Raw genomic sequence first — 25,763 nt, forward strand, 5'->3', positions numbered from 1 at the left:
TGGCACAATAGCTGCAACAATGAACTTGAACATGCTGGCAATTTTAGGATATGCAGGACCAAGCAACATTTTGTTCTATTGTACATAAGGTCACCATGAGTCAGAGTTGATGCAAAAGTAGCTAACAAAATTTATTGGCTTAATAGATTCATTCTACTATCCTATCTGCTTTTGTCTATGCCAGCATGTCTTGGGTTGTAAAGTTCTAGTGGTTGGCAATCAGTTTTGGGAAGGGGAGCTGAGCAGCACTCAGAGGGGTGAGCTTCCTGTCACAAGTGGTGGCAGGTCAACCCCTTAGTAGGATTGTTCGGGGGTTGCAACATTATTTGGGAAGTGCAACTAGATGACTACTAATGTCACTTAGTTCCAATGAATCTATGATTCTAGACTTCTTTGCATAGTGTCAGACATGTTAATGAGCTTTTGAAGGTGTGATGATTGTGGGGCAAGGTGGCATTAGTGCTTATTATGATGTACTTTGGTCAGATAGGCCTGGGTTTGAAGTCCTCCTGAATAAGTTAATAATCGTGCACTCTTGGGCACATAACCCAAACTTTCTGTGCTTCAGTTTCCTCATCTATAAAGTGTGGATAACAATAGTACCTATCAAGGGTTGTAGTGAGAATCACTGAAATAACATACACGAAATTTTTAGTGTGTGATGCGTAGTCAGTGCTCCAGGTTGGTGGTGGTCATTAAAGTTATCATTGTTTTTGTTCAAGGACCTGGCTTGAAACACTTGGGTCCTCAGAGGATCTCTTTGGCTTTATGAGATCAGTCTCAGCAGTCTCCTTAGCTCCCAGCCTTGAGCCTGACGTCAGATTCCCCTCATGGAGGAAGAGGTCACACCCTGCAGGTCCATGCCAGATCAGTTCAGCTGGACATCAGGGGACCCTGGGAAGACCCCACTCCAACTCTATGGATTCCACCTCAGTCAGGATCCAATCAGCTGGACACTAGGAAGTACAGACCATCCAGTCCCAAATTCTGAGGCCTTCCTTGCTTCCTACTGGGCTAGTGACACTCTCTTTTGCCCCTAAACTAACTGGAGTCAGAGATATGTGGATGGAGTGCTAACCCAGGGGGATGAGGACTGACTGGCAGTGGCTCAGGTGCCTCCTTGTTGTTCAAATGAAACTTCCGCAAATGAAGCAGCTATTTCTGCTGTGACTCCTTCCAGGAGAGAGGGCCAGTCGCTCCTCAGTTGTGCTTCTACGCTGAGTTCCTTGCAAGGATGGCTGGCCCCAGACTTGTCATGTCTACCCCTGAAACTCTACATTTGATCTCATCTCCATTACAACCCAGAAAACCTTATGGGGGCAGTTCTACTCTGTCCCTTGGGGTTGCTATGGGCTGAAATAAACTCAACAGCACCCAACAAAAACCACCACCCAGCAAGGAGTTGGGGATTTTCCTTCACCCACCAGCAACAACTCAACCTGGGCCTGGATGGAAAAATGCAAACCCAAAGTCAGAGGACTTGGAAGGGATTGTCAGGCCCAACTCCATTATTTCACAGATGAGAAAACTGAGACCAGAGAGAGGAGGAAACTTCTACTTTTAAAGTACAGTGGATGTGGAAGACACACTCCCCATCTCACCTGGGGCAGGAGGAGGGGGGAATCATTTATAGAGAGGTCTATATTTTTATATCTATGTTCCCTTCTTATATGATATTTTCCTTTTATGAGAAGGCTGAGAGTCCCCATGCAAGGCTCTCTCCAGAAAGGACATTTTACTTAACAGGTTTCACCTCTATTATGAGGGGAAAAATCGTTAGTCACAAGGAATTACATTTCTATTCTTAGACATGGGATAAAAGGGATGTGAGAAGCCTCATCTCTCACTTGAGAGAAAGAGGTATAGGGACAGGATGAATGGAGCAGGGCCCTGGTTGGGAAGGCTGGGTCCTTTGACTGCTTTTGCCCTTGCCCTACCTCATAAACCTAGAACCTATGCAAACCTGAAACAAGCAAAACCTGAGATGCTGACTCAGTAAGAGTTAGAGGATCATTTGCATTACTACACTAGCAAGGTGATTTAGATATGGTGGCTTAATGGCAAGAAGAGCAACCCTTGTTTCTGACATATCTTTTACATCTCTCCTTCCAATGACCCCAACCTTTGCTTGGGCACTATTTGTCAGACTTTTGAAGATCATCTTTTTATGTGCTGGTAATCTATGCTAAATAGGAGGGATTCAAAGATGAAGCCAATCTGTAGCCTCTTGCAAGATCAGGCTTGTGGCTTGCAGGTATGTGAGTGTTTGGAGAGGATCACTCCAAAGAGAAGCCCATGGGTGTCCCTAATTTGGATAGAGAACACAACCATCTAAGCCCATCTTTCTATGCCTGCTTGGATGACCTATTTTCTAGCTACAAACACCTAGAATTACCTGTTCTAAACATCTGGCATTACCTGCCTTAGTCACCTTCCTTCAGGCTTTAATCAGCTGTAGGCCCCACCTCCTCCTGCCTCCTATCCATGTGGGATCCCTCCCTACCCTTTTACTTCCTGAAAGGATCCAGAGGTACCAGATCCACAAGTCCTGATGTCTTTAAAAGGATCAGCCTGGGAAATAAGGCTCATTTGAGAGCTGTGACATTCACCTTGACTCCAGTGCAAGTCTAACAGCCAGTCCCCCTTTGGCCTCCAACTGAGCACCATGAGGGCCTGTGTCCCCCTGATAGTGGCCATGCTCTGTGGCTTGGCCTGGGCTGGTAAGTCACTGTCTGATGGGGATGGGAGAAGGGATGGTAGGAGCTCTTGCATAAAGAATCAGAGAGTTGAGGAACTTGGAGGGTGAGGGCAATGGGGCAAAGTCAGGGATCAGCTCTGTCCTAAAGCTGTGGAGCACCTTGGTCCCCTCCTTGTCTGAGGGTGCAAGAGTTGTCTCTGGAGTAGATTGTACTATGTGAAGGGAGTTCCGGGCTGATGGACTAATTTCATGAAAGTCCCTTCTTAACACCTTGGAGGATCACTCCAATCATCCCTTAGTCCAAACTGACTTTTGCTCTAACCAAGGTTTTATTGTTATTCCCTTCCCCTGGGCCACTGCATGGTATGGAGCTGGGACTATGGTCGTTTGGGTTTGAATGGCTCACTTGTCCTTGGTCATTCCCTGTTCTGCCTGGTGATGGGTGAAGTTGTCTGAGGTGCTGATCTTTCTCTGGGTAATGCTTTAGGAGATGGGCAGGCTCAGGAGGAAATCAGAAGGGTCGCTGGCCAGGGAGTGGGCAACATCCTATGGTTGTACAGGTAATCAGAAGAAATGGTCTTTGTCTCAGTGTTAGTTCAACTAAAGAATAGAGGAGGAACTTGGCCCACAGTTACTAGCAGTGCAGGGGATGGGACTAGCAGAAGAAGATTCACTTTCCTGTGTGGTTATTGTGCAAAATGTTGATGCTGATATGTTAATTGGTGGTTATCAAGTAGGTGAGAATGAATGCCAAGGGTAAGGGCTGAGCTGAGGGGTGTGGGAAGAATCCTCTTCTATCCCAGAGGAGAACAAATCAGAACCTGATGCTCATTCTACCCACTCAAGTTGTCACTCTAAGGAATGTTGTGAGGATTAAATAAGATAATGCATGATAAGCACTTGGCATGGAGTAACAACAAACTGGAACTTTGATTAGAATTGGGATTATAAATATTCCTGGGAGAAACTTGAGGCCATTTCCAATTAGATTGTGGATAAGAAGACCCAGGATACAAACGATTTGGTCCCAGTTACTAATGGAAAGGTTGATAGTTCAAACCCATCCAAACCAAAAAACCAAACTCACAGCTGTCGAGTCGATTTCAACTTATAGCGACCCCTCCTTGGGTTTCCGAGGCGGTATCAGTATGGAAGTAGATTGCCCAATCTTCCTTCTGAAGAGTAGCTGGTGGGTTTGAACTGCCAGTCTTCTGGTTAGCAGTCAAATGCCTTAGTCACTACACCAAACCCATCCAAGGTACCACAAAAGTCCTGGAAATCTGCTACCATAAAGATTACAGCTAAGAAAACCCTACAAGCTCAATTCTACTCTGTAACACGTGGGCTTGCCATGAGTTTAAACCAACTCGGTGGGAACAGGTTCGGTTTTCTTTCCTTTTTCTTGGTTAATGGGATTCTGATAGGGAAAGCCCTTGGAGGGGAAAGCTATTCCCAGGTTTCCCACCACTGGATGGGATGGTGTTTCTCCACCTTAGCACCCAGCACTAACAGCCAGCTCTGCCTGGGCCCTGGGTGGTGGGGAGGTGTCAGAGAGAGAAGGAGGGGGTAGGACACTCTGGCCTCAGACCTGTTGGTGGAGGAAAGGGATAGCACCTCAGGGCCAGGTGTGGAAGAGAGGCTGGCGAGTCAGCATATCCCAGTCCAGAAGAGGAGTGCAACTCGGGGCATCTGAGCCCTGGGTGGGGGTGGGGGTCATCTCTGAGGACAGAGGCAGCAGTGGCATCATAAATGCAGCTGGAGTCCTTGCTACCAGGGGCTGAACCACCTGACTGAGCTGTGGGACTGCTGGGGAAGTGATGTTTGAGGCGGTGATACTTCCTTCTTTTCTGAGGTGGGAGAGAGGAGGTTCTTCCCTTGCCTATACTATTGCAACATTTCAGAACTTTGATGCAAACATCTGAATCATACTGGGGAGTCACTGACAGCCTCAGCTCCTCATTTATGAATTGGGGGCTAAAGACCTTGCTGTTTTAAACAGAGGAAGCTGGTCCTGGAGATGAATCTTTTTGGTTGACTAAATTTCCTTGGAAATGGCATCTGGGATCCTGGATGGTACAGACATAGGATGCCCAAGCCATCAGAGAGCCTGATGGTTTGGCATCTAGGGACACTGTAACCATTCATGCTTGAGACCGAGCTCTCTTGTTGGGCAGTATAGATAAGGAGTGGATATTCTGGAATACTGATGTCTTAGAGGGTACAGAGAAATTTAGCATTTCATGGGAGGCCCTAAGCTCTTCACAGGCAATGGAGGGAGAATCTGAGACCAAGACAGGAAAGACCAAAATGAAGAAAGGCAGAAAGAGAAATTCAGAGAGAAGAGGCAGAAGAGAAGCAGCAAAGGGGAGCTGGGGCCATGATTCAGGTGCCTGGCTTGGTGAGTGAGGTATAAACAGAGCGTTTATATGATGAAGAGGGTTAGGGTGGGGGTGCTGGAGTGAGTAGTCTGGCTGACTTGTCCTCTGAGTATCCCCAGAACAGCACAGGGACACAGGGAGGTGCTGGTGAGGAAAAGTCCCTCCCACCCCTGTCCTCTGCCTTCAGCTCCCAAGGTTGTCTTGAAGCAGACCAAGTTCACAGAGAAATATGAAGAACCCCTGGCAGGAGGCTCTTATTGGGGACAAAGTTCTTGAAGAGAGATGAAAAAGTCTACTCAGCTTGGGCCAGTGGGGGTATTCTCCACCCTACAGCGCTGACTATTCACTTTCTGCCTTTCTCAACTGGTGCCAGTTGCTGGAATGGAGTGAATTCATTCCTTGGACTCATTGATCTGGGCCATTAAAAACAGTGACCTGATTTGTCTGAAACCTCTCCCTTTGGATTCTGGGTGTACTGCCAGGCTGACTGAGCAGGCTGCAGAGGTAGCTTTCCTCATGGGCTGGGCATTTCTCCTTAATATCTTTGCATTTGGGTTCTAAGGGAGCATCATTTTAAGATTCAAGAGGGTTTCTTGCTGGCTTGAAGGGAAGGGACAAATAAATGGCCTTGTGTTTATTCTTTTTTTAGGGATGATCCATTGGATGAGAAGGCCCTCAGTGGCACAAACAGTTGGCACTCAACTACTGCTTCAACCTTCCCCTCGACCCCAGTGGTGTCACAGAACACAGGCCTGGTCTTCTGCTTCCATTAAGATTCAAATTCTTACTCCTAGTTACCCCATTGGGTTTCCAAGGCTGTCAATCTTTACGGAAGCAGACTGCTTCATCTTTCTTCCATGGGGCAATTGGTGGGCTCTAACCACCAAGCTTTTGGTTAGCAGCCAAATGCCTTAACCACTACACCACCAAGAAAATCCTGTGGAGCAGTTCTACTCTGCCACACATGGGGTTGCCATGAGTTGAAATCTACTTGATGGCTTTTTTTTTAGTTTTTCACTGAATCAGAGGGCTGCCTACATGGAGGTCATGTATACAAAGTGATGTTGCCTTAGGACCTGATTAACCTGGCCTGACAGACCTTTGATGTAAAGAACACAGGCTCATAGTGATGATGTAAACCAAGAAAGAGTCAACAACAACATAAATGTGCCTAAGGAATGGCCCTGCTGAAGGCAGGGAGTGAGTCAGCTAGATCAAGCCTGTCAGTAGGGCCACTGCAAGGAAAGACTGCTCCACCCGGTCTGGACACTTATCACCTTAGACAGGCATGGACTATCGCCACCATTTATTTATCTAACAAACACTTGTATGGCGCCACTATGTGTCACAAACACACGCTTAAGTGCTTTATAAATATTGGCTCATTAAATTTTTTGAAAAGTAAGTTATTGTGTTTTAGGTGAAAGTTTACTGGTGGCACAGTGGTTAAAGCATTTGGCTACTAAACAAAAGTCAGTGGTTTGAACCTACCAGCCGCTCTGCAGAAGAAAGATGAGGCAGTCTGTTTCTGTAAAAAATTTATAGAGTTCGAAACCCTATGGTTGATTCTACTCTGTCCTGTAGGTTCACTGTGTGTTGGAATTGACTCAATGGCAAAAGGCTTTTTGGTTTTACATAGCAAATTATGTTCTCATTTGACAATTCTTAAATCAATTGTTCTATCATATTGCTGGGAGCTCTGGTAGCATAGCGGCTAAGGCACTTGACTGCTAACCAGAAAGCTGGCGGTTCAAACCCACCAGCCACTCCTCGGAAGGAAGGTTGGGCGATCTTCTACTTCTGTAGTGATACCGCCTCGGAAACCCAAGGAAGGGTCGCTATGAATCAGGTCTGACTCGACAGCAAATAACAACAACAATAATCACATTGGTTACATTTTTCACAATGTATCAACATTCTCATTATTTCCATTCTGTTTGCTCTCTTTCCATAATCTAGCTTCCCTGTCCCTCAGTTTCTCATCTTTGTCTTAGGGTAAATGTTGACCATTTGGTCTCATATATTTGATTATTTAAGGGAGCACAGTGTTCATGGGTGGTTGGCTCATTGAATTTTCATAAATATTCTATGAAATGGGGCCTTTTATTACTGCATTTTACAGAGAAGGAAACTGAGGCACAGAAAGTCAAGGAACTTGCCCAAGAGCACATCACTAGAACACGTTTTGGTTAGCAGTCAAACCAGAAAGCAGCAGAACCAGAATTCCAGCTCCAAGCCGTTTGGTTCCAGAGTCCAGGTGCTTAACCTTTCAGCTAACCCATTCTTCATTATAAATGCTAATCCCCTTAATTGAAACTAGTAACTAAACCCAAATCCCTCATATTCACCTTCAGTGAAAGCTTAAATTAAGATTCTATACTTGTGTCAACACACAACCAGAACCAGCTCCAAGTCTAAAAACCCTGACATATTTCTCAACCCTGAATGTCATTTTAAATTTAACCCTACCCCTTACCCAAAAGTCAATACAGAATTCTTACATACCAAAAACTATAACTCAAACCCAAATCTTAAGTATAGCTCTTAATCTAAAAACCTAACTAACCCCAAGCCTGGTTCAAATTAGGTTTGTTTCCTCATTGATTCAAATTCTGATGCTAATTTTAACTCTGATTCTGATCTTGACATTCTCTATAACCCACAGCCTGACCCCTAGACCCAGCATTAGCCAAATCCAAACCTCAGGAACCTCAAATGGAAACAAAGACTCTGTTATCGCCCTTAAAGCCTAGGGTGGAAGGAGATGGTCCCCAGGGTAGCTGTCGCCTTGGCTTGTACCCTCTGCTTCCCTGGGCTGTCCTTGCTGTTGTGGGCATGTGGGGCTGACTCCGTCTTAGTAGAGATGGTCAGGAACTTGTTTTTTCAGGAATGGTAGTGGGTTCATACTATTCCTTTCAAAATTTTCTTGACTTATGCCCCCTATGACCAAAAGTTTGCTTCTGCAAACCATTTGGCTCAAGTCAGGGATGTGGTCTGTGGTTACATAACAGAATCTTTTCCAAAGCCCAGTTCTCACCCACACCCGCCTCCTTCCCCGCCCTGAGAACAAACTAATCCAAATGCATTCCAAACACTGGAAGGAAGAGAAAGATGTGACACAGGGGAAAAGAGAGTGCAGAGGAGACAGGATGAAAGGGAGGAAAAACAAAGATGCTGAAAACATAAAAGGGACAAGGTGGGATGAGAAGAAGGGGTGGGGGAGTGGAGAGAGGCCGGGACAGCACAGCACTGGGACTCACTTTCATCTACATGACAGGTGCACAGTCCAGCCCACAGACCTCTTTCTTTGGCTTGCTTGGAATTTTTAAATATTGGGAAATTTCATGTGAAAATTAAGGCTTCTCTTGGAAAACTGGAGACTTTGGCAACACTGAGCCTGCATCCCAGCATGGATACAGATGGAGTGGAGTGTTGTGTTGTGCTGTTGTTGTTGTTAGGTGCCATGAAACTCACAGTGACCCTGTTACAACAGAAATACTGCCCAGTCCCACCCCACCTCACAATCATTGCTACACCTGAGCCCATTGTTGCAGCCACTGTGTCAATTTATCTCATTAAGAGTCTTCCCCTTTTTCACTGACCCTCTCCTTTACCAGGAATGATACTCTTCTTCAGGGACTGGTCCTTTCTGACAGCATAATCAAAGTATGTGAGGCAAAGTCTGGCCATCCTTGCCTCTAAGAAGCATCCTGGCTATACGTTTTTCAAGACAGATTTGTCTTGAGTGGAGTAGTGGCTATCAGTTGTAGCCAGGGCATTCGCTCTCAAGTTTGCCAGAGTCCCACCTCTTCCTATTGTTTCTCTACTTGTTTACTTTACCTGCCTAGCCCCAATAGCCACTGGAGTTTGTGATCCTGTTTTATAGCAACCTATTGCTGTGGAGTCAATTCTGACTCATGGCAACTATGTGTGTCAGAGTAGAACTGTGCTCATAAAGTTTTCAATGGCTGATTTTTCTGAAGTAGATTACCAAGTCTTTCTTCCAAGGCACCCATGGTGCACTTAAAATGCAAATCTATCAGTTAGCAGCCAAGATCAGTTTGTGCCAACCAGGGACACTTATTCTATATTAACCTGTGTCATCGAATCAATTCCGAATCTGCAACCCTACAGGACAGAATAGAACTGCATTAAAAGGTTTCCAAGCCTGTAATCTTTATGGAAAGGAGCCCTGGTGGCTCAGTGTTTAAAGCATTGGGCTGCTAACCAAAAGCTTGATAATTTGAAGCCACCAACTACTCTGTAGGACAAAGATGAGGCACAGTGCTTCTGTAAAGATTTATAGCTTTGGAAACTCTATGGGGCAGTTCTACTCTGTCCTATAGGGCTGCCAGGAGTCAGAATTGACTTGATGGCAGTAGGTTTGGTTTTTTCAGGAATCTTTATGACAGCCAACTGACACATCTTTCTCCCATGGAGCAGTTGGTGGATTCAAACTGCTGACACATTGGTTAGCAGCCAAGTGCTTAACCACATACCGCCAGGGTTCCCTGTTTTATATTAAGAGCTCTGAAATATTTGGTTGAAGGTGGGTTGTGGGGAGGAGGCTTATGTTATACATGGGTGGCTGTGGGTGTTCCTGACACGTGGGGCCTTTGCCCCATCAGTGAAGGCTCCTGTACAAGGCACCTTTTTGAGAACAGGATCTCCATAGAGCTGAGACTGTGACCTTTACTGCCCATAGGAAGAAAGGAATCGTGTGCATCTCGCTGTAATGAGAAGTTTGACCGAGATGCTGCCTGCCAGTGTGACCGCCGATGTCCTCGGCATGGGGACTGCTGTGAAGACTATGAGAACCTGTGTATTGGTGAGAATCCTTGTGGGATGAAGGGTCTGGGAGGTGCATCCAGCCTGCCTGAAATGCCACGGGCTTGGGTGTCTAAGCTGGCCAGAAGAGGGTTCAGGACTGATGGGAGTGGGCTCTCAGGGCACAGAAGGAGCCCACTGAGGGGCAGAGGCCACGATCAGGAATTTGGCCACCACTTCTCCCAGATTTTCTAAGATGTCTCCAATTTAAAGCCCTGACTTAAATTACAATAGAAGGAGTATCTGTCTGAACTACTGGGATTAACAAAATCTTGAAAGTTTAAGTAATTCCCCAAGAACAAAATGCTAAAAATGTATTTTAGCATGTATTAGATTACCAATTGTTATTCAACACTATAAATCACAAAAATAAAATGGCAGGGAACGTTTGCAATTTATGTGCCGCTAGGAACACTGCCATGGCGCATAGTGACTGTCATGGCTCACACTGCTCTTCTTATATTGACTGGACCAAATGACTGAACATCTCCAGTCATTCATTCCCAGCCCAGTGATTAAAATGAAACATGCACCACCCTCGAAAGGTCATTGTTCTTCAACTATTCCAAAGGCATGACTTTAAAATAGATCATTTTAAAAAAACAATTTTTGAATAATCCCTTTGTTTGGATGCCTCCAATGTTTTAGACTCCCAGAAAAATCATCTTCTTCTGCCCTGTGACACAAAGCCTTGCTCAGTTTACTGACAAAACATGTGCCCTGACTCCTTGTTTGGAAAACATGGTCACTAAAGCCATGGTTGGGAATGACCAGCAAGATAACCTCATATGGTTGTGCAGGTTGTACACTGCACAAGGGTACCTGCCAAGGAGGCAGTTGATATCCAGCCCTTTCTCACCAAGCCATGTGCCCTGGTTCAGAGCTGTGCCTGCTGAGAGAAAATGGTACCTTTCCCTCGTTTGTCCAAAGATGCAGGCTGCTGACTCAGCTCTGTGCCCACATACTTCCATTGAAAGGGAACATTTCTCTAATTTACACAAAAGTACTGTATATGCTAGCAGAGGTGTGGCTCACCCGGCCCAGACAGGGAGGGCAGGCCCAGAGCTCAGTACCTAGAATCAGAGCCTACTACTCTTCCACTGCTCCTGTCCTCCTACTTTTTCTTAACCATTCAGCAGACTAAGGAAGGCCTGTTCACCTTGGGCCATCAGGTTGACATTTAAAGATAGAGAAAATACCTAGCTTAGGTGCCATTTCATCTTTTAAGTCTTTGATTTGCAACTCAGGACCCTTTTTCTGTAGAAAAAAATAAATGATGGTTGAAGTTCCAGATCAGCTCACAAAAGTCTATTTAGCACAATGTATGGTTGAACTGAGAACGCTTTGGCTTCCCAGCACTTAACTGCAGTTGTTTGTTGACTGAGTGAAGAACCTTCTCCATGGTTTGAATAGTAATACCCCAGTGCTTGTTAGCTGCTATGGAGTCAGCTCCCAACTCCCGGCAATCCCATGCATGGGATCAGACCATTGTGATCCATAGAGCTTTCATTGGTTAATTTTTGGAAGTAGATTGACAGGCTTTTCTTCCTAGTCTTTCTTAGTCTGGAAGCTCCACTGAAACCTGTTCAGCATCACAGCAACACACAAGTCTCTGTATGAGGTGTGTTAGCTGGGAATTGAATCCAGGTTTCCCTCATGGAAGGCAAGAATTCTACCGCTAAACCACCAAGACTCCAATAACCTGATACCATCCAGCAAACACACTAATAGTTCTGAATCACTTTGTAACAGTGTCATTCTTTGGGGGAAATTATTCCACTGTGTACTGTAGGGTTGCTATGAGTCAGAATTGACCCGATGGTAGTGGGTTTGATATTTTGGTTTGATGGGATGAGAGAGGAGCTCAGAATCCCCAGGAACATTTCCTGCCTCATTAATTCCCCCACCCCGCCCCACCCCTTCTCCATCCAGAGCCAAGGTTGCAGCCACTCAGACTGCAGGCTCAGGAAATGGAGCAGCAAGAGGAATGTGATTTCTGAATATACCTTTGCCCCAAACAGTCTTTGTGGCTACTGTCAAGTGGGGCAAAGAAAGGAGGGAAGTTGGCATCTCAATAGATTGTTCTTATTCCTACAGGCTCAGGGAGGAGATCTCTCTTGACTCTGATTAGGAGTCCTTATAGGTACAGGATGTTCCTAAATGAGGGAGGGAAATTTAGGGAGTGTCAAGACTCTCTCTGACTTTTAGTTAAAGAATACCAATTGCTGTTGGGTCAGACTACTTGTAACCCCATGTGTTTCAGAGTGGAATTGTACATAAGGTTTTCAATGGCTGTGACCTCATGGAAGTAAATTACCAGGTCTTTCTTCCAGGACACCTCTGGGTGGATTCAAACTGCCAAACTTTTGGTTAGTAGCCAAGTGCTTAACTGTTTGCATCATTGAGGGATGCCTAGTTAAAGAATCAAAACTCGAAACTCACTACCATTGAGTCAATTCCAACTTATAACTACCCTCACTGGGTTTCCAAGACTGTAAATCATTACAGAAGTTTCCAAGGAGCAGCTGGTGGGTTTGAACCACCAGTCCTTTGGTTAGCAGCCAAATGTCTTAACTATGAAGCCACCAGAGCTCCTTAGTTAAAGAATAAACCAAACTTGCATAGCAACTCCTCCTTGGGTTTCCTAGGCAGAATCTCTATGGAAGTAGATTGCCCAACCTTCTTTTGAGGAGTGGCTAGTGGATTTGAACCACCAGCCTTCTGGTTAGCAGTCAAATGCCTTAGTCATTACACCACCAGAGCTCCCAGGTAAAGAATAATCCAAATGTAATGCTCTGCCTTTGAGTTGGATCCAATTCATAGCAACCCCTTCTTGGGTTTCCAAGGTAACACTACGGAAATTATTTTTGAAAAATAATTCAAAAGTGGTTGCAGTAGTATATTGACAGAGAACTTCCAGAGGTACAAGCTGGATTCAGAAGAGGATGTGGAACAAGGGATATCATAGCTGCTGTCAGATGGATCTTGCCTCAAGGCAAAGAATACCAGAAAGATGTTTACTTGTGCTTTATTGACTATGCAAAGGCATTTGATTGTGTGGATCATGACAAATTATGGATAACATTGAGAAGAATGAGAATTCCTGAGCACTTGATTGTACTCATGAGGAACCTGTACCTTGACCAGGAGGCTGTTGTTCGAACGGAACAAGGGGACACTGCATGGTTTAAAATCAAGAAGGGAGTGCGTCAGGGTTGTATCCTTTCCCCATATTTATTCAATCTATATGCTGAGCAAATAATCCGAGAAGCTGCACTATATGAAGAAAAACGTGGCATCAGGATTGAAGGAAGAATCATTAGCAACCTGAGATACGCTGATGATACAACTTTGCTCGCTGAAAGTGGGGATGACTTGAGGCACTTACTGATGAAGATTGAGGAACACAGTCTGCAGTATGGATTACATCTCAATATAAAGAAGACAATGATACTCATAACTGGACCAATAAGCAGCATCATAATAAATGGAGAAAAGATTGAGGTTGTCAAAGAATTCATGTTGCTTGGTTCTACAGTCTAGGCCAATGGAAGCAGCAGTCAGGACATTAGACGATGTGTAGCACTGGGCAGATCAGCTGTGAAGGAACTCTTTCAAGTGCTGAGGAGCAAGGATGTCTCCTTGAGGACTAAGGTGCACCTGACACAGGCCATGGTATTTACAATCACCTCACATGCATGTGAGAGCTGGACAATGAATAAGGAAGACCAAAGAAGAGTTGATGCTTTTGAGTTGCGGTGCTGGCGAAGAATGCTGAAGGTACCATGGTCTGCCAAAAGAACTAACAGATCTGTCCTGGAGGAAGTGCAGCTGAGATGCTCTTTGGAAGCGAGGATGGCCAGACTTCGTCTCACCTACTTTGGTCATGTTGTCAGAGGGGACCATTCTCCAGGGGACCTGGAGAAGGTTGTCATGCTTGGTAAGGTGGAGGGTCGATGAAAGAGGGGAAGGCCTTTGACGAGATGGATTGACACAGTGGCTGCGATGATGGGCTAAGTATAGCGGGGATCATGGAGCTGGCGTGGGATAGGGCAGTGCTTCGTTCTGCTGTGTATGGGTTTGCTATGAGTTGGAAATGACTCAATGGCACCTAACAACAACAGCAACAACAACAACAACACTACAGAAGTAGATTGCCCAACCTTCCTTCTGAGGAGTGGCTGGTGGGTTAAAGAATAGTGGTAACCAAAACCAGAGTTTTCAATCCAGAAGAGACACCCCCCCACCCTCAGACACACACACACATACACACACACACACACACCCAAGAAACCCAAGAAGGGGTTGCTATGAATTGGATCTGACTCAAAGACAGAGCATTGCATTTGGATTATTCTTTAACTGGGAGCTCTGGTGGTGTAATGACTAAGGCATTTGACTGCTAACCAGAAGGCTGGTGGTTCAAACCCACTAGCCACTCCTCAACACACATCAGAACATTTGAGCATCAGAGTGGTAAAATGGTCTGATTTGCCACCTGGCAAAATTCTTTACATTTTTTATAATAGTTTTCAATCATTTGTCCTCTTTTGTCTTCCGTTTTCAGCTTTCATCCTCCTTTACCTGGTACTAGTTCACTGTACCCTAGCTCTTGCTTTTATTTACTTCCAAAATACATGCCTGTCCCTGACCTTGGGGTGCTAAGAAAAAGAAAACGAACCTGAGAAAAGGAGGAGGAGAAACTTTGAGGCAGGTTAGTGACTCTATTTTTCTGACCTACAGCTGAGGAGGACCCCAAGGAATTGAAGACGTTCCTGGAGCTGGAGGAGGAGACTGAGGAGGCACCAGCTAGCAGTGAGTTTACCATCCCAAAGTGGGGGAAGGGGGGGCACTTCAGGATAAAGGAGGAGGGGCATGAGGGGCTGACAAAGAGGGAACAGACATAGCAGTAGCAACAGGTCCACCTAAGCCAGATGGACCCTAAAACCAGAGCTGGGAGGTGGGGAGAAGGGCTCCCCAGCCTGAGGGTAGTCAGAGAACATCTGACCCTGGGGAGAGGCCAGGAGAGGAAGTGGAAGAGATTTTATTTTTAGAGTGAGGAGATTATAAAAACAACAGGCCTGAAAGTAAAGTTCGCCATCAGAAAGGACTTCCTGCCTGTGAAGGGTGTGCACGAACTAAGCTTGTTTGTTTTCCTTTCCCTGGAGATCTTTAGTAGGAAGAGTGACAAGAGCGAGGCTAAGGGAAGGACTGGCCAGGAGGGAGAGGGAGCCTTCTGGACATTGAGAGCAACCTCTAGAGGTTTGCCTGAACACCAGTTCCCTGTTCCCTCAGACCTGTACTCAGCACCCAGCTCCTGCCAGGGCCGCTGCCATGAAGCCGTTGACAAGCACCACCCATGCCACTGTGATGTCCGCTGCCAAGAGTTTGGAAACTGCTGTGAGGATTTTGAGACCCTGTGTGCCCATGGTCAGTCTTTGTTCCCTGTACATAGCCCCTGAGAGACAGAGGGGCTCACTAGAGCAGTAGTTCTCAAAGTGTAGTCTCTGGGCTAATAATACCAGGTTACTTGAGAATTAACTAGGAGTACAAACTCTAGGGTTTCACCCTAGACCTATAGAGTCAGAAACTCTAGGGTGGGGATCAGCAATCTGTTTTTAACAAGCCATCTAGGAGATTCTGATGAATGCCAAAGTTTGAGAATCTTCCTAGAGGGAAGGGGCAGTGAGGACAATATGTGAACATGCTATGGCAATGCCATGTAGTGTTTTAAAGGGTCCTTTAGACCCTAGTGCCCTGCCTTCCAACCCCAGAATGTCTGACCATGACCCCTTTCCTATATGACCCTGTCCTTGCTGCCAGCTTCTAGAAGATGCCCAGGAGGGGATGCACATAGAAAATTGCCCTCCAGCTGAGACCACTCTTTCCCCAATTCCTCCCAGAGGGCTTCTCCCACAGCAGTGATGCCATAACCAACGAGGAGATTCAGAGCATCTCTGAGAAGATCTACAAGGCAGACACCAATAAGGCCCAGAAGGCAGACATTGTTCTCAATAGCCAAAACCGCATCCCTCCTTCTGAGTCCGGAAACCAAGTGGATTGCTGCCCAGAGCCGTGAGTTCCTCTCATTCCTCTTCCTGCTCCCCTCAAAGTCTCTCTTCTCATCCTTGATTTTTTAATGCCTCATTTTTTGTCTTTTCAAATTAGATAGAATCAAAGAAATAGAAAAAAAATAATATAGGCCCCAGAGACAAATAAAATCATCTTGAGGGATTGAGGGTATACAGTTGGAAGGGTTCTGCGATTGACCAGGCTGAAGATAGAAGTGACCTTCTAAGGGATGAAATAGAAGAGTGACCTCATGAATAGCCATTAAGAGTATCTAAAGTCCCCAACTTTGCTCCTGAACCCAACCCTGGCCCATTTAGAAGTTCTTGGAGGGGTTTCTGTTTCATATTTCAGGCCTGAGAGTGAGTCTCCCTATACCTCCCCCAGGCTCTTCACCTATGTCAGTGAGAAGCTGTTTTCCAAACCAACCTATGCTGCCTTTATCAACCTCCTCAACAACTACCAGCGGGAGACAGGCCATGGGGAGCACTTCAGTGCCCAGCAGCTGGCTGAGCAGGATGCCTTCCTCAAGGAGATCATGAAGACTGCTGTCATGGAGGAACTCTATGACTTCCTCCATCACCAGAGTGAGTGAGCTATCCTAGGTGCCATGAGGCAGTGCCGAAGGCTCAGGTCTGCTGCAGGAGAGCCAGGCAACGCTGGGGTCTCCATGGTTTGTAGAAGGTGGGGAAACAGTTGGGACTACATGGAGGCCATTGTACATCCAGAAGGGATCAGGGAGGAGATCAGAGAGGAGCCCAGAAGAAGTTAAGGACCCAAACAGGAGCTGAGGGATCCAGCACCTAGCTTGGAAACCATTCCATCTTTTGACATGATCTTAGCTACTCCATCTAACCCCTTCCTATTAGTGCACCCCTGATTCAGTCTCAGGGTCCCCCCCCCAGAGTCCTGAGCCATTCCTGCCCCCACTCTACTTCTCTGCCCCCTCACTGATCCCATTGTCAGCACCACTTCAGGCAGGTAGAGTCTCTGATTCTACTCCCTTCTCCTGCTCTAAGTCCAGGAAGGTAGTTGGCTGACACCACAGTTTTGCTAGGGAAACAGCAACAGAAAATCAACAAAGGTTCAGAGAGGGAAGTTCTACCGGTAAGAGTTCTGGTTGGAGCAACTCCAGATACATTCAAATCAGACCAAAAAAGGTTTTGGCTGCCAGACTTCTTGGCATTGGATAGTGTTTGTTAGTGTCCTCTGGATTCCTTTCCCGAACTCCAGGCAGCTGGGCTCTGTCTCGGGGCGGCACTCTCCAGGCCTTCCATCGCTGTGGGATCGCCTCTGCTGGAGCTGCTGCAGGCCTCCCTGAGGGTCTGTAACAACCTCCTGTTTATAAGTGAGGCAAGGAACATCAGGAATCCCTATGAAGAGGATGAAAGCCTGTACTGCCCCCTGGTGTCCTCTTTGGAATAAAACCAGGAAAGAATCTCGGCGGTCGAGAGAGAGCCCTTCACTGTTTTCTCTTTGCTTTAGTGTGTGCCGCTTTTTTATTTCTTACAAAAAATATAGTTTTTAAAATTGCGAAATATATATAATACAATGTTAGCCAATTCAACATTTTTCAGGTATACGATTTCGTGATATCAATTATATTCATCATGTTGTGGCAACTACCATCCATAATTGTTGCCAAATATCCCATCACAGTAAACAAACACTCACTGTTTCCTAAACAATGGCTCCCACTTTCCCCCCTCCCTCTCGCCCCTGGTAACCACTAATATAATTTGGACTGTATACATACCCCTTTATTTTTCAAATGACAAAAATGGAGACAGGTTAAATGATTTGTCTGAGGCCATAAAGGAGGTTGGGAAGCAGTCCTGGGGCTGGAACCTGGGGTTTTCACACCAATGTCTGGCCATTCCTTTTCTGCACCCTCTTCTTGCCCCTCTCCTTGCTCAAATACCACTTAGTTCACATCCTACCACATTTATGAAAGATGACTCCTTATCCTAGCTCACAGCTGTCTTTCTGTAGGCTGAGAGTTTGGGGTATGGCCTTGGGCCAAGGAGACCTGGTTTGACTCCTGGCTCTCCCTCCTGTTATTACTGTGACCCTGGACAAGTGATTTTACCTTTTCTGAATCTTATCTGTGAAATGGTGTTTTTTTTTTTTTTTTTTTAGAATTAATGCATGTAAAGTACCCAGTAGAAAGCCTAGCAGTAAGTGGTAACTATTCACTTTGTGAAATCATTCTCCATTATGTCATGTATATGTAGGCTTATTTTTCAATCATATTTTAAGTTTTTGAAAGGAGGGAGTATGTCTGGTATTTCTTTTGTATCCTGCACACATAATTCTGAACCAAACCAAATCAGTTGCCATGGAGTTGATTCCAGCTCATGGTGACCTCATGTGTGTCAGAGTAGAACCGGCTCCATAGAGTTTTCAGTGGCTGACTTTTTAGAAGTAGATGGCTAGGCTTTTCCAGGTACCTCTGGGTGGACTCAAACCATCAACCTTTCAGTCAGCAGTCAAGCACATAAGCCATTTGCACCACCCATGCACTCCCAATTCTGGACAATTGACAGTCATTATTTGATGGCTCCCTATAAAATGGTGGTGTTAGACCCAGCCTAACTTCAGGGGGGATAGTGTGAATCACCATCAGTATGAGGCTGATTCCTATGAAGTGAAAGTCAGACACACCTCAACTCTCCAACCTTTTTACCAATTCTGACACCAGCTGTCCTTCCCACAGCACTCTTTACTTCTCTGCTGGTTTGTTAATCCATTGCAATGGCCACACAGAAGTCACAAACTATATTTACAATTAAGTGGTTTATTACGGAAGTAACAGGGTGCAACCCAGGATAGGATCAGGAAGCATGTAGACAAAATCTCCCTCCTTCGATGCAGGACAGCTCTCTTAGCTTCTATCAGCTGTGCAGGCTTCCTCTCAGCCCCTTGAGGATAGTCTCCTCTCAGCTCTGCCATCTTATCACTGACTCTGCTGCTGTTACACTTTCTTCTGTGTAATAGCCCTTGACTTTGTGTTATAGTTTTTTTAGGAGGTTTCTTACCTCTCTCTCTCTCTCTCTCTCTCTGCTTCTTCTGTTTTCTTTCTTCCTTCTGCTTCTTTCTGTATGAAAAACATCTGAGGGATTGGCTTCTTATAGACACAACTCCTTGCCAATTTCAAGGCATGGTCCCTCCCAGCAGTGGCCATGAATTGACCAATCCCTTCTTCGTAAGCCACAGACACTTCATTTGCATAATCTATTGGCCAATCCCTGCAAGATGCATACCAATCACAGGGCAGGCTGCAGCCCAGGACCAGACAAAAAGCATTAAATTGAGTTGTTTACAACTTACCAAGAAAAGGTCAACCAGCACTGACAAAAGTAATAAACCCTCTGGGGTACAAAATTAGGGAAAAGGTAACTCCTAAGAATTTAGGAAAAAACATCCTTCAAACTGTTTTTTCCAAAGAACCAAGGCAAAAGGCCACATAAAGAAACCCATTTCACCACACTCTCAAATTTAAATTTATAGCCCTGACCTTTCCCTTGAGTCCCAGCTGCCTTTTTTTCATCTGCACTTAGGTATATAGTCAGCATCCACATAGAACTTGTTCTTGTTGTTATGCGCCGTCGAGTTGGACCTGACTCATAGCGACCCCTCTTTGGGTTTCCAAGGCAGTATCACCGTGGAAGTGATTGCCCAACCTTCCTTCCGAGACCTCGAATTTAGTAGAAAGAAAACTCATGATTCTCATTCCTTCTTTCAGATCTTTTCCTCCCTCAGTTTTTCCCATTTCATAAATGGTACCACAATCCATTCCCTCGAGAAGGATATCATGCTTGGTATAATAGAGGGTGAAAAAAAGGAAGAAATTCAAAGAGATGGATTGACACAGTGGCTGCAACGATGTGCTCAAATATAACAAGGATTGTGAGGATACTGCACGACTGGGCAGTGTTTTGTTCTGTTATACATAGCATTGCTATGAGTCAGAGCCAACTTGATCCATCCAGGTACACAGGCCCAAAACCAGGAGTTCGATTTGATTCTTTTCTTTACCTTGCTGCCTTATTCCTACCTCCTCCATCAGTAATTTCTATCACTTCCACCTTCAAAATATTACCCCTGATTGTCCACCTTCCCATTCCTCCACCATAGTCTAAGCCTTCACCACTTCTTACTTGGACAAAGCATTAGCCTCAAAACTTATCTCTCTTCTCACTCATACCTCTCCATTGGCCTTTGTACATACACAATCAGAGTGATCCTTTAAAAAAAAAAGCTTGTTTTCATATAAGTTCCCTGCTTTAAACTCTTCAGTGGCTCTTCACCACTGAGAAACTATCCAGGTTGTCCCCAATTTATGACGTACTCAAGTTATGGTGAACTGCACTTATGTCTGTCCATTTTGTTGTTGTTGTTGTACAGCTTATCGTAATATTTATACATACAATATTGGCACATGTATTTCGCTGATGTTATGATTCTCAGATGTAATGTTTCCAACCCCAAAGACAAGTAAAGATTAGATTTATAAAGATACTGAAAATAAAAGACAATAATAATGATAACTGAAACAATATGAGGTATTCAACTTACATCAGAACTGACTTACAATGCAGTAGTTGTCAGAACAGAACCCAGTGGTAAGTTGGGGACAGTCTGTAGAGTGTATAAGAGATTGGATTTTGGAGCCAGACTGTATGGGCTCAAGTGTTTTCACCAACTCTTATTAACTGCGAGATCTTGGGTGAGTTAAATAACCTTTGTCTAACTTTCCTCATTTCTAAATTGAGGATAATTAATACTAACTTTATGTGAATATTCTTTGTGAGGTTTCAGTAAGTTATTACATCAAAAGCACTTAAAACAGTGGCTTATGCATAGAAAGTGCTCAGTGAATCTATTTTAATTATTACTCTCAAATTGGGATCTAACGTTCTTGCTGTAGTTTGTAGAAATGGCCTCTGTTTACCTCTTGGACCTCCTTTTCTACCACCCTCCCCTTCTGCTTACTATGCTCTAGTTAAATTCAACTTCTTTCAGTTCTTTGAACACCAAACTCATTCCTGCCTCAAAGCCCTCAAAGCCTTTGTGCTCACTATTCCCTGTACATGGAACCTTCCCCCAGATCTTTGCCTGGCTGACTCCTTATCATTTAGGTCTCTTCCTTCTCAGAGAGGACTTTCTGATCTTCTTCTCCAGTAGAGTCCCCATCATTATGGGCTACTCTGCTTTATTTTCTTCATAGCACTTATCTGATATCATATTATTTATTCATTGGTCATTTATTTATCTGTCTTCTCCACTGGAATATAAACTATAAGAACAGGAACTTTGTCCTTGTTATCCCATGCTGAATCCCCAACCTTTCGATCTGGACGTGGCACAAAATAGGTGCCCTATAGGTCATTTTTGAATGAACAAACTGAATACATTTGTTGATTGAACTCATGTTTCTCTTGATATACTGGAGCAGATAGCTTTTTCTTGCTTCCTAGGACCTGGCCCAGTTCTCCCTTCTCCTAAGTCCTCTGTGTTCCTCTCCCCAGATCGGTACAGCACAGAGCAAGAGTTTGTCAATGACTTGAAGAACATGTGGTTTGGACTCTATTCAAGAGGCAATGAAGAGAGAGATTCAAGTGGCTTTGAACACGTCTTCTCAGGTAGGATCACTCTGCTTGGAAGGAAAGAGTTGGAGGTAGAGGGATGAACAGTAACCACTTCAGCCAGGAGCAGGGCAGCATTGGGAAGTGATGTATCAACAGCCCAGCCAGCTAGCAGAGAGGGACACTTCCACTCCTAAGCTAAGAAGGAGGGGTGTGAGCAGCCATTATGAGGAACAACGTCTTCTGGAATACATAAGGGAAAAGAAGACCAGATGTTGTTCTAGAGCTCCCATAGAATCTATCTAGGATGGGAGAAGTTTCAGGGGCAAGGCTGTCTGCCTCTGAATAGTCCTCTACCTTCAGCACTTGGTAAACTGCTTTCCTACAGGTCCATGGTCTTTCTCCCCATTGCCCTACCCCTTAAAGTCTGGCTGGCTCCTAGAGAAATGGCTGAGAGGAATATTCCAATGTGGTCACCATGGTCAGCTGAGAGGAGAAATTCTCCTAAGGGCGTGAGATGAAAAGGGGGTCTTCTTGAGGTGAAAGATGTGAATGGGAGGGACATGGAGAGTCAGAGGTGAGACCTCTCTACCTGTGAAGGATAGGTAGGCATTTTAGGAGTTAGAGTCTTAGAGAAGGGAGACAGTATTGGTGTGGAGTGGGAGGAATTAGACATAAGTGTAGGGAAGGAAGCCCCAATCACCCATTTTGGCTTATTTGATTGTTATAGGAGAAATCAAAAAAGGCAAGGTCACTGGCTTCCACAACTGGATTCGCTTCTACCTGCAAGAGAAGGAGGGCCTGGTTGACTACTACAGTCACATCTATGATGGGCCTGTGAGTGCCGAGCCCTGACCCCTTAGTCTGGGAAAGCCTTGTTAGTGCCCAGACTTTCTGCTTTCTTTCTGTGTTCCAAACAGTAATAGAACTGACAACTGCAGCTTGTCTCTCACCCAGATCTCATCAGTAGCCTAATCTGACTTCCCCATCTCTGGAGATGGGGCTTACCCAACCAGGACTCCAGGATTCCCTTCCAAACAGTGAAGGCTGAAGTACTTCAGGGACAGGAGGCAGAGGGCAGCATTTCTGGGTGGGAAGGCAGGGACAGGGGCGGACTTTCGAGGGAAGAACCAAAGACTCATAGTTACTTGTGCCTGGATTTCCTTAGGAAGGTCAGTGGCTTTGAACACGTCCAGAAACTTCAGCCTGGCTACTCTGAGTTAAACTCCACAAAGTTTATAAAAAATAAACCTTTGCTGCTCTGTGTCAGGAAGTATGTTGGGAGCAAGAAATTGTCCATCCCTTCCAAATGTGAGGTGCTGACCTGGGATTGGATGTATGGATTCAGGCTTTGGCCTCCCTGGTGGATGTGTATTGGGAGCTCCAGGCACAGGGTCCACTGAATGGGGCTCTTTTTAAAGAATCCAATTACCCCAGAAAGCCCATGCAGGCTTCCAATGCTCAACAAACAGCAGCTGGCTGTTGCATGTGGCATCCTTGCGACTCCACTCTGTGGGAGTCACCAGACCCCCTCACTGCCCTTCTCTCCACAGTGGGACTCCTACCCTGATGTATTGGCGATGCAGTTCAACTGGGATGGCTACTATAAGGAAGTGGGCTCTGCTTTCATCGGCAGCAGCCCGGAGTTTGAGTTTGCACTCTACTCCCTGTGCTTCATTGCCAGGCCAGGCAAAAGGTGAGTACTGGGCCATGTGGGCCTGGAGGGCTGGCTGCAGGCTGTCCTTGGCTAGGGGAGGAGATTCTAGAGACTTGGATTCTGCCACTAAATAGCTGTGTGGGCTTGGACAAATCACCTTTCTGGGCCTCGGTTTTCTCACTTAGAAAAAGAAGTTGTTGGATTTAGATCGGTGGCTGCCAAACTTCTTCATCTTAGCAGTAGAATCACCATCCCCATTTCTCACCAAGTAATAGCTCCTGTAGGATCCTACTATATAAACCAGACAGAAATGGAATTGGGCTTCCAAGGATCATCTATTTGGTCCTCAAAGCTGCTTGTGGAGCCCTGGAGCCCCAGAGAAAACTATTTGGAAACCACTGGACCTCATGTTCTGGAAGCCCCTTCCAGGTTTAACATTCAGAGTGTCTGGGACCTCTGTAACACTAGGCTGTTGTTGTTATGTGCCGTTGAGTTGGACCCGACTCATAGCGACCCCTCCTCGGGTTTCTGAGGCAGTATCACTATGGAAGTAGATTGCCCCATCTTCCTTCCGAGGAGTGGCTGGTGGGTTTGAACCACCAGCCTTCTGGTTAGCAGTCAAGTGCCTTAGGCACTACACTACCAGAACTCCCATAGGCAGACATTTAATTCTTCTTTTTTGTGGGGTGGGAGGTGGGGTTTCAACTCTAGAATCTGGAGTTTTAGGTTTCTAGAATACTGCTCTGGGAAAGATCAAGAGTGGTACTCTTTAAGAAGATAGAAAATGAGCCATAGATTTTGGAAGGGCTCTGTCTGTGGGGAGCTGCAGGCAGCAGCTGAGGAAAGCTGTGGCAGCTCTTTCTTCAAGACCTTTTAGGGGAGGGATGTTTACTGCTTGGGTTGTCCTTCTAGCCTGGGGACGGGGAAAGGTGAAGCAGAGAGCCCCTATGATTTGGTGAGCTTTTCCCACAGGTGCCAGGTAAGCCTAGGTGGATATCCTCTGGCCATCCAGACCTACACCTGGGACAAGACCACCTACGGACATGGCAAGAAGTACATCGCCACAGCCTATGTGGTGTCTTCCACTCAGTAGAACTCTGAGCCAGAAAGGGGCATGAGAGCAGTGAGGGCTCTTGCAGGCATGGGGAGCTATCTGCTCTGGGCTGGAGAGGGGAAGCAGGAGATTGAGTCACAGAGAGGGATTCCCTGATCCAGAAATGCCCATATGGGAAAGAAGGAAGAAACACAAATTAGAAGAATGCAGAGAAACAGTCAACTCTTTGTTCTTTAGCAATTTGGCAATAGAGACGAAGAACAGAGTCTAGATGGAGAAGGTTCCGGAGCCCTTTATAGCTCTCAGCCCTGATGTGTGATGGGATCATGAACACATTCTTTTCTCTCTCCAAGACTCATGCTTCCTTTTCATGTAAAGGGAAGAGAACTTCTCCCTTTCCTCCTCCTGAGGCTGGTGAGAAGGCAAACGTCGTACTTTTATTACTGTGAAGGTGTTTTGAAATGTTCTCAGGAAGAATAGCTGATAGAAATTCATGATGACTATAATGGCTGTTATTGTACACAGCTTACAAACTACAACTCACCCTGTGTGGGGGCCTCAAAGAACTCAGGCCATGAAAACCAGGCAGTGAGCATTTGGTCTTTTTTGGGGCTTAGACTTGAGAATAGGGTCTGGGGAAACTCTGATGTGGGACACAGAAGGAAAAAGGGCTCTTGTGAGTGTATGGGCTGGGAATGGTGGACTTCGCCAGGCCTGAGTGCTTTTGTGGCCAGCTCAATATTTGCATCCCACTCCTTCCTTGTGAGTGATTAGTGCAGTTAAAGAGCTAGGTTTTGATCCTGAATAATTTCTGAAAGAGTTCCCCTCATAGGAAGAAGATTTAGCGTCAGAAGAAGAAATGAACCTATTGCTTGGTATTATTAATACAATTGTTTAAAGGCTTATTCAGCTGCCATAATTTGCTTCAAATGGACTCTAGAATGGGAGACCTGGGAGACTGGGGCTCCTTATCTCAACCTTGATTAAGCATTTCCTCCCTGGCCCCATGGGGAACCATATGCTGTCCCAAAGAGCCAGGGTTGAACACAGGATTTAATTTGAGTCTCCAATTAAACTCATTTGAGAAAATTTGAAATGTGTCTCTTCCTTTGATCCCCACTGCCTGCAACTCTTCATATCCCTACCTTTTCCCTGGAGGTCTGGAATAGAGGTGAGAGTGGTGTTTGTGGCTTCGGGGTTTCTTCAGGATACCTTGGAGAATATGTATCTTGGTGAAGTCCCTGGTGACTTACCAAATCTCTCTATCCAAGAGGAAGAGAGAATTCTTCTTGGCGCATCTGTGATGTGAAAGGTAGAAGAAACATCACACATGGACTATGGGGACGGGGTAGTCAATGGAGACTGATGTCCCCCAACCCCCAAGAAACTGCCCCCTTGACCACATAGACAAGGACCATAAGGACTTTTCTGGGTGCAGCTACTGTGTTTGCAGAGATTGACCAAACTGAGGAAGAAGAGATGCTAAAGAGAT

General features: G+C 45.5%; 1 protein-coding gene across 1 annotated transcript; it reads left to right on the forward strand.

Annotated features, from left to right (window-relative positions):
- Positions 1-2,665: 2,665 nt before the first annotated feature.
- On the forward strand, positions 2,666-24,310 carry ENDOU (endonuclease, poly(U) specific). Its single transcript, XM_007937900.2, has 10 exons — positions 2,666-2,720; positions 9,782-9,904; positions 14,647-14,718; positions 15,199-15,333; positions 15,807-15,978; positions 16,360-16,559; positions 21,504-21,617; positions 22,291-22,397; positions 23,114-23,256; positions 24,190-24,310. Exons 1-10 carry the CDS (start codon positions 2,666-2,668, stop codon positions 24,308-24,310), a joined length of 1,242 nt encoding a protein of 413 aa, XP_007936091.1.
- Positions 24,311-25,763: the final 1,453 nt, after the last annotated feature.

Source organism: Orycteropus afer, unplaced genomic scaffold (assembly GCF_000298275.1).
Source record: "Orycteropus afer afer isolate SDZICR_OR568_19922 unplaced genomic scaffold, OryAfe1.0 scaffold00045, whole genome shotgun sequence".
NCBI lineage: Eukaryota > Metazoa > Chordata > Mammalia > Tubulidentata > Orycteropodidae > Orycteropus > Orycteropus afer.

Excerpts from the sequence above, each read along its gene's own strand:
- ENDOU (XM_007937900.2), top strand. The coding sequence starts at position 2,666 with ATGAGGGCCTGTGTCCCCCTGATAGTGGCCATGCTCTGTGGCTTGGCC. Across the intron at positions 16,560-21,503 it reads TGACTTCCTCCATCACCAGA|ATCGGTACAGCACAGAGCAA; the intron begins GTGAGTGAGCTA and ends TCCTCTCCCCAG. Across the intron at positions 22,398-23,113 it reads GTCACATCTATGATGGGCCT|TGGGACTCCTACCCTGATGT; the intron begins GTGAGTGCCGAG and ends TTCTCTCCACAG.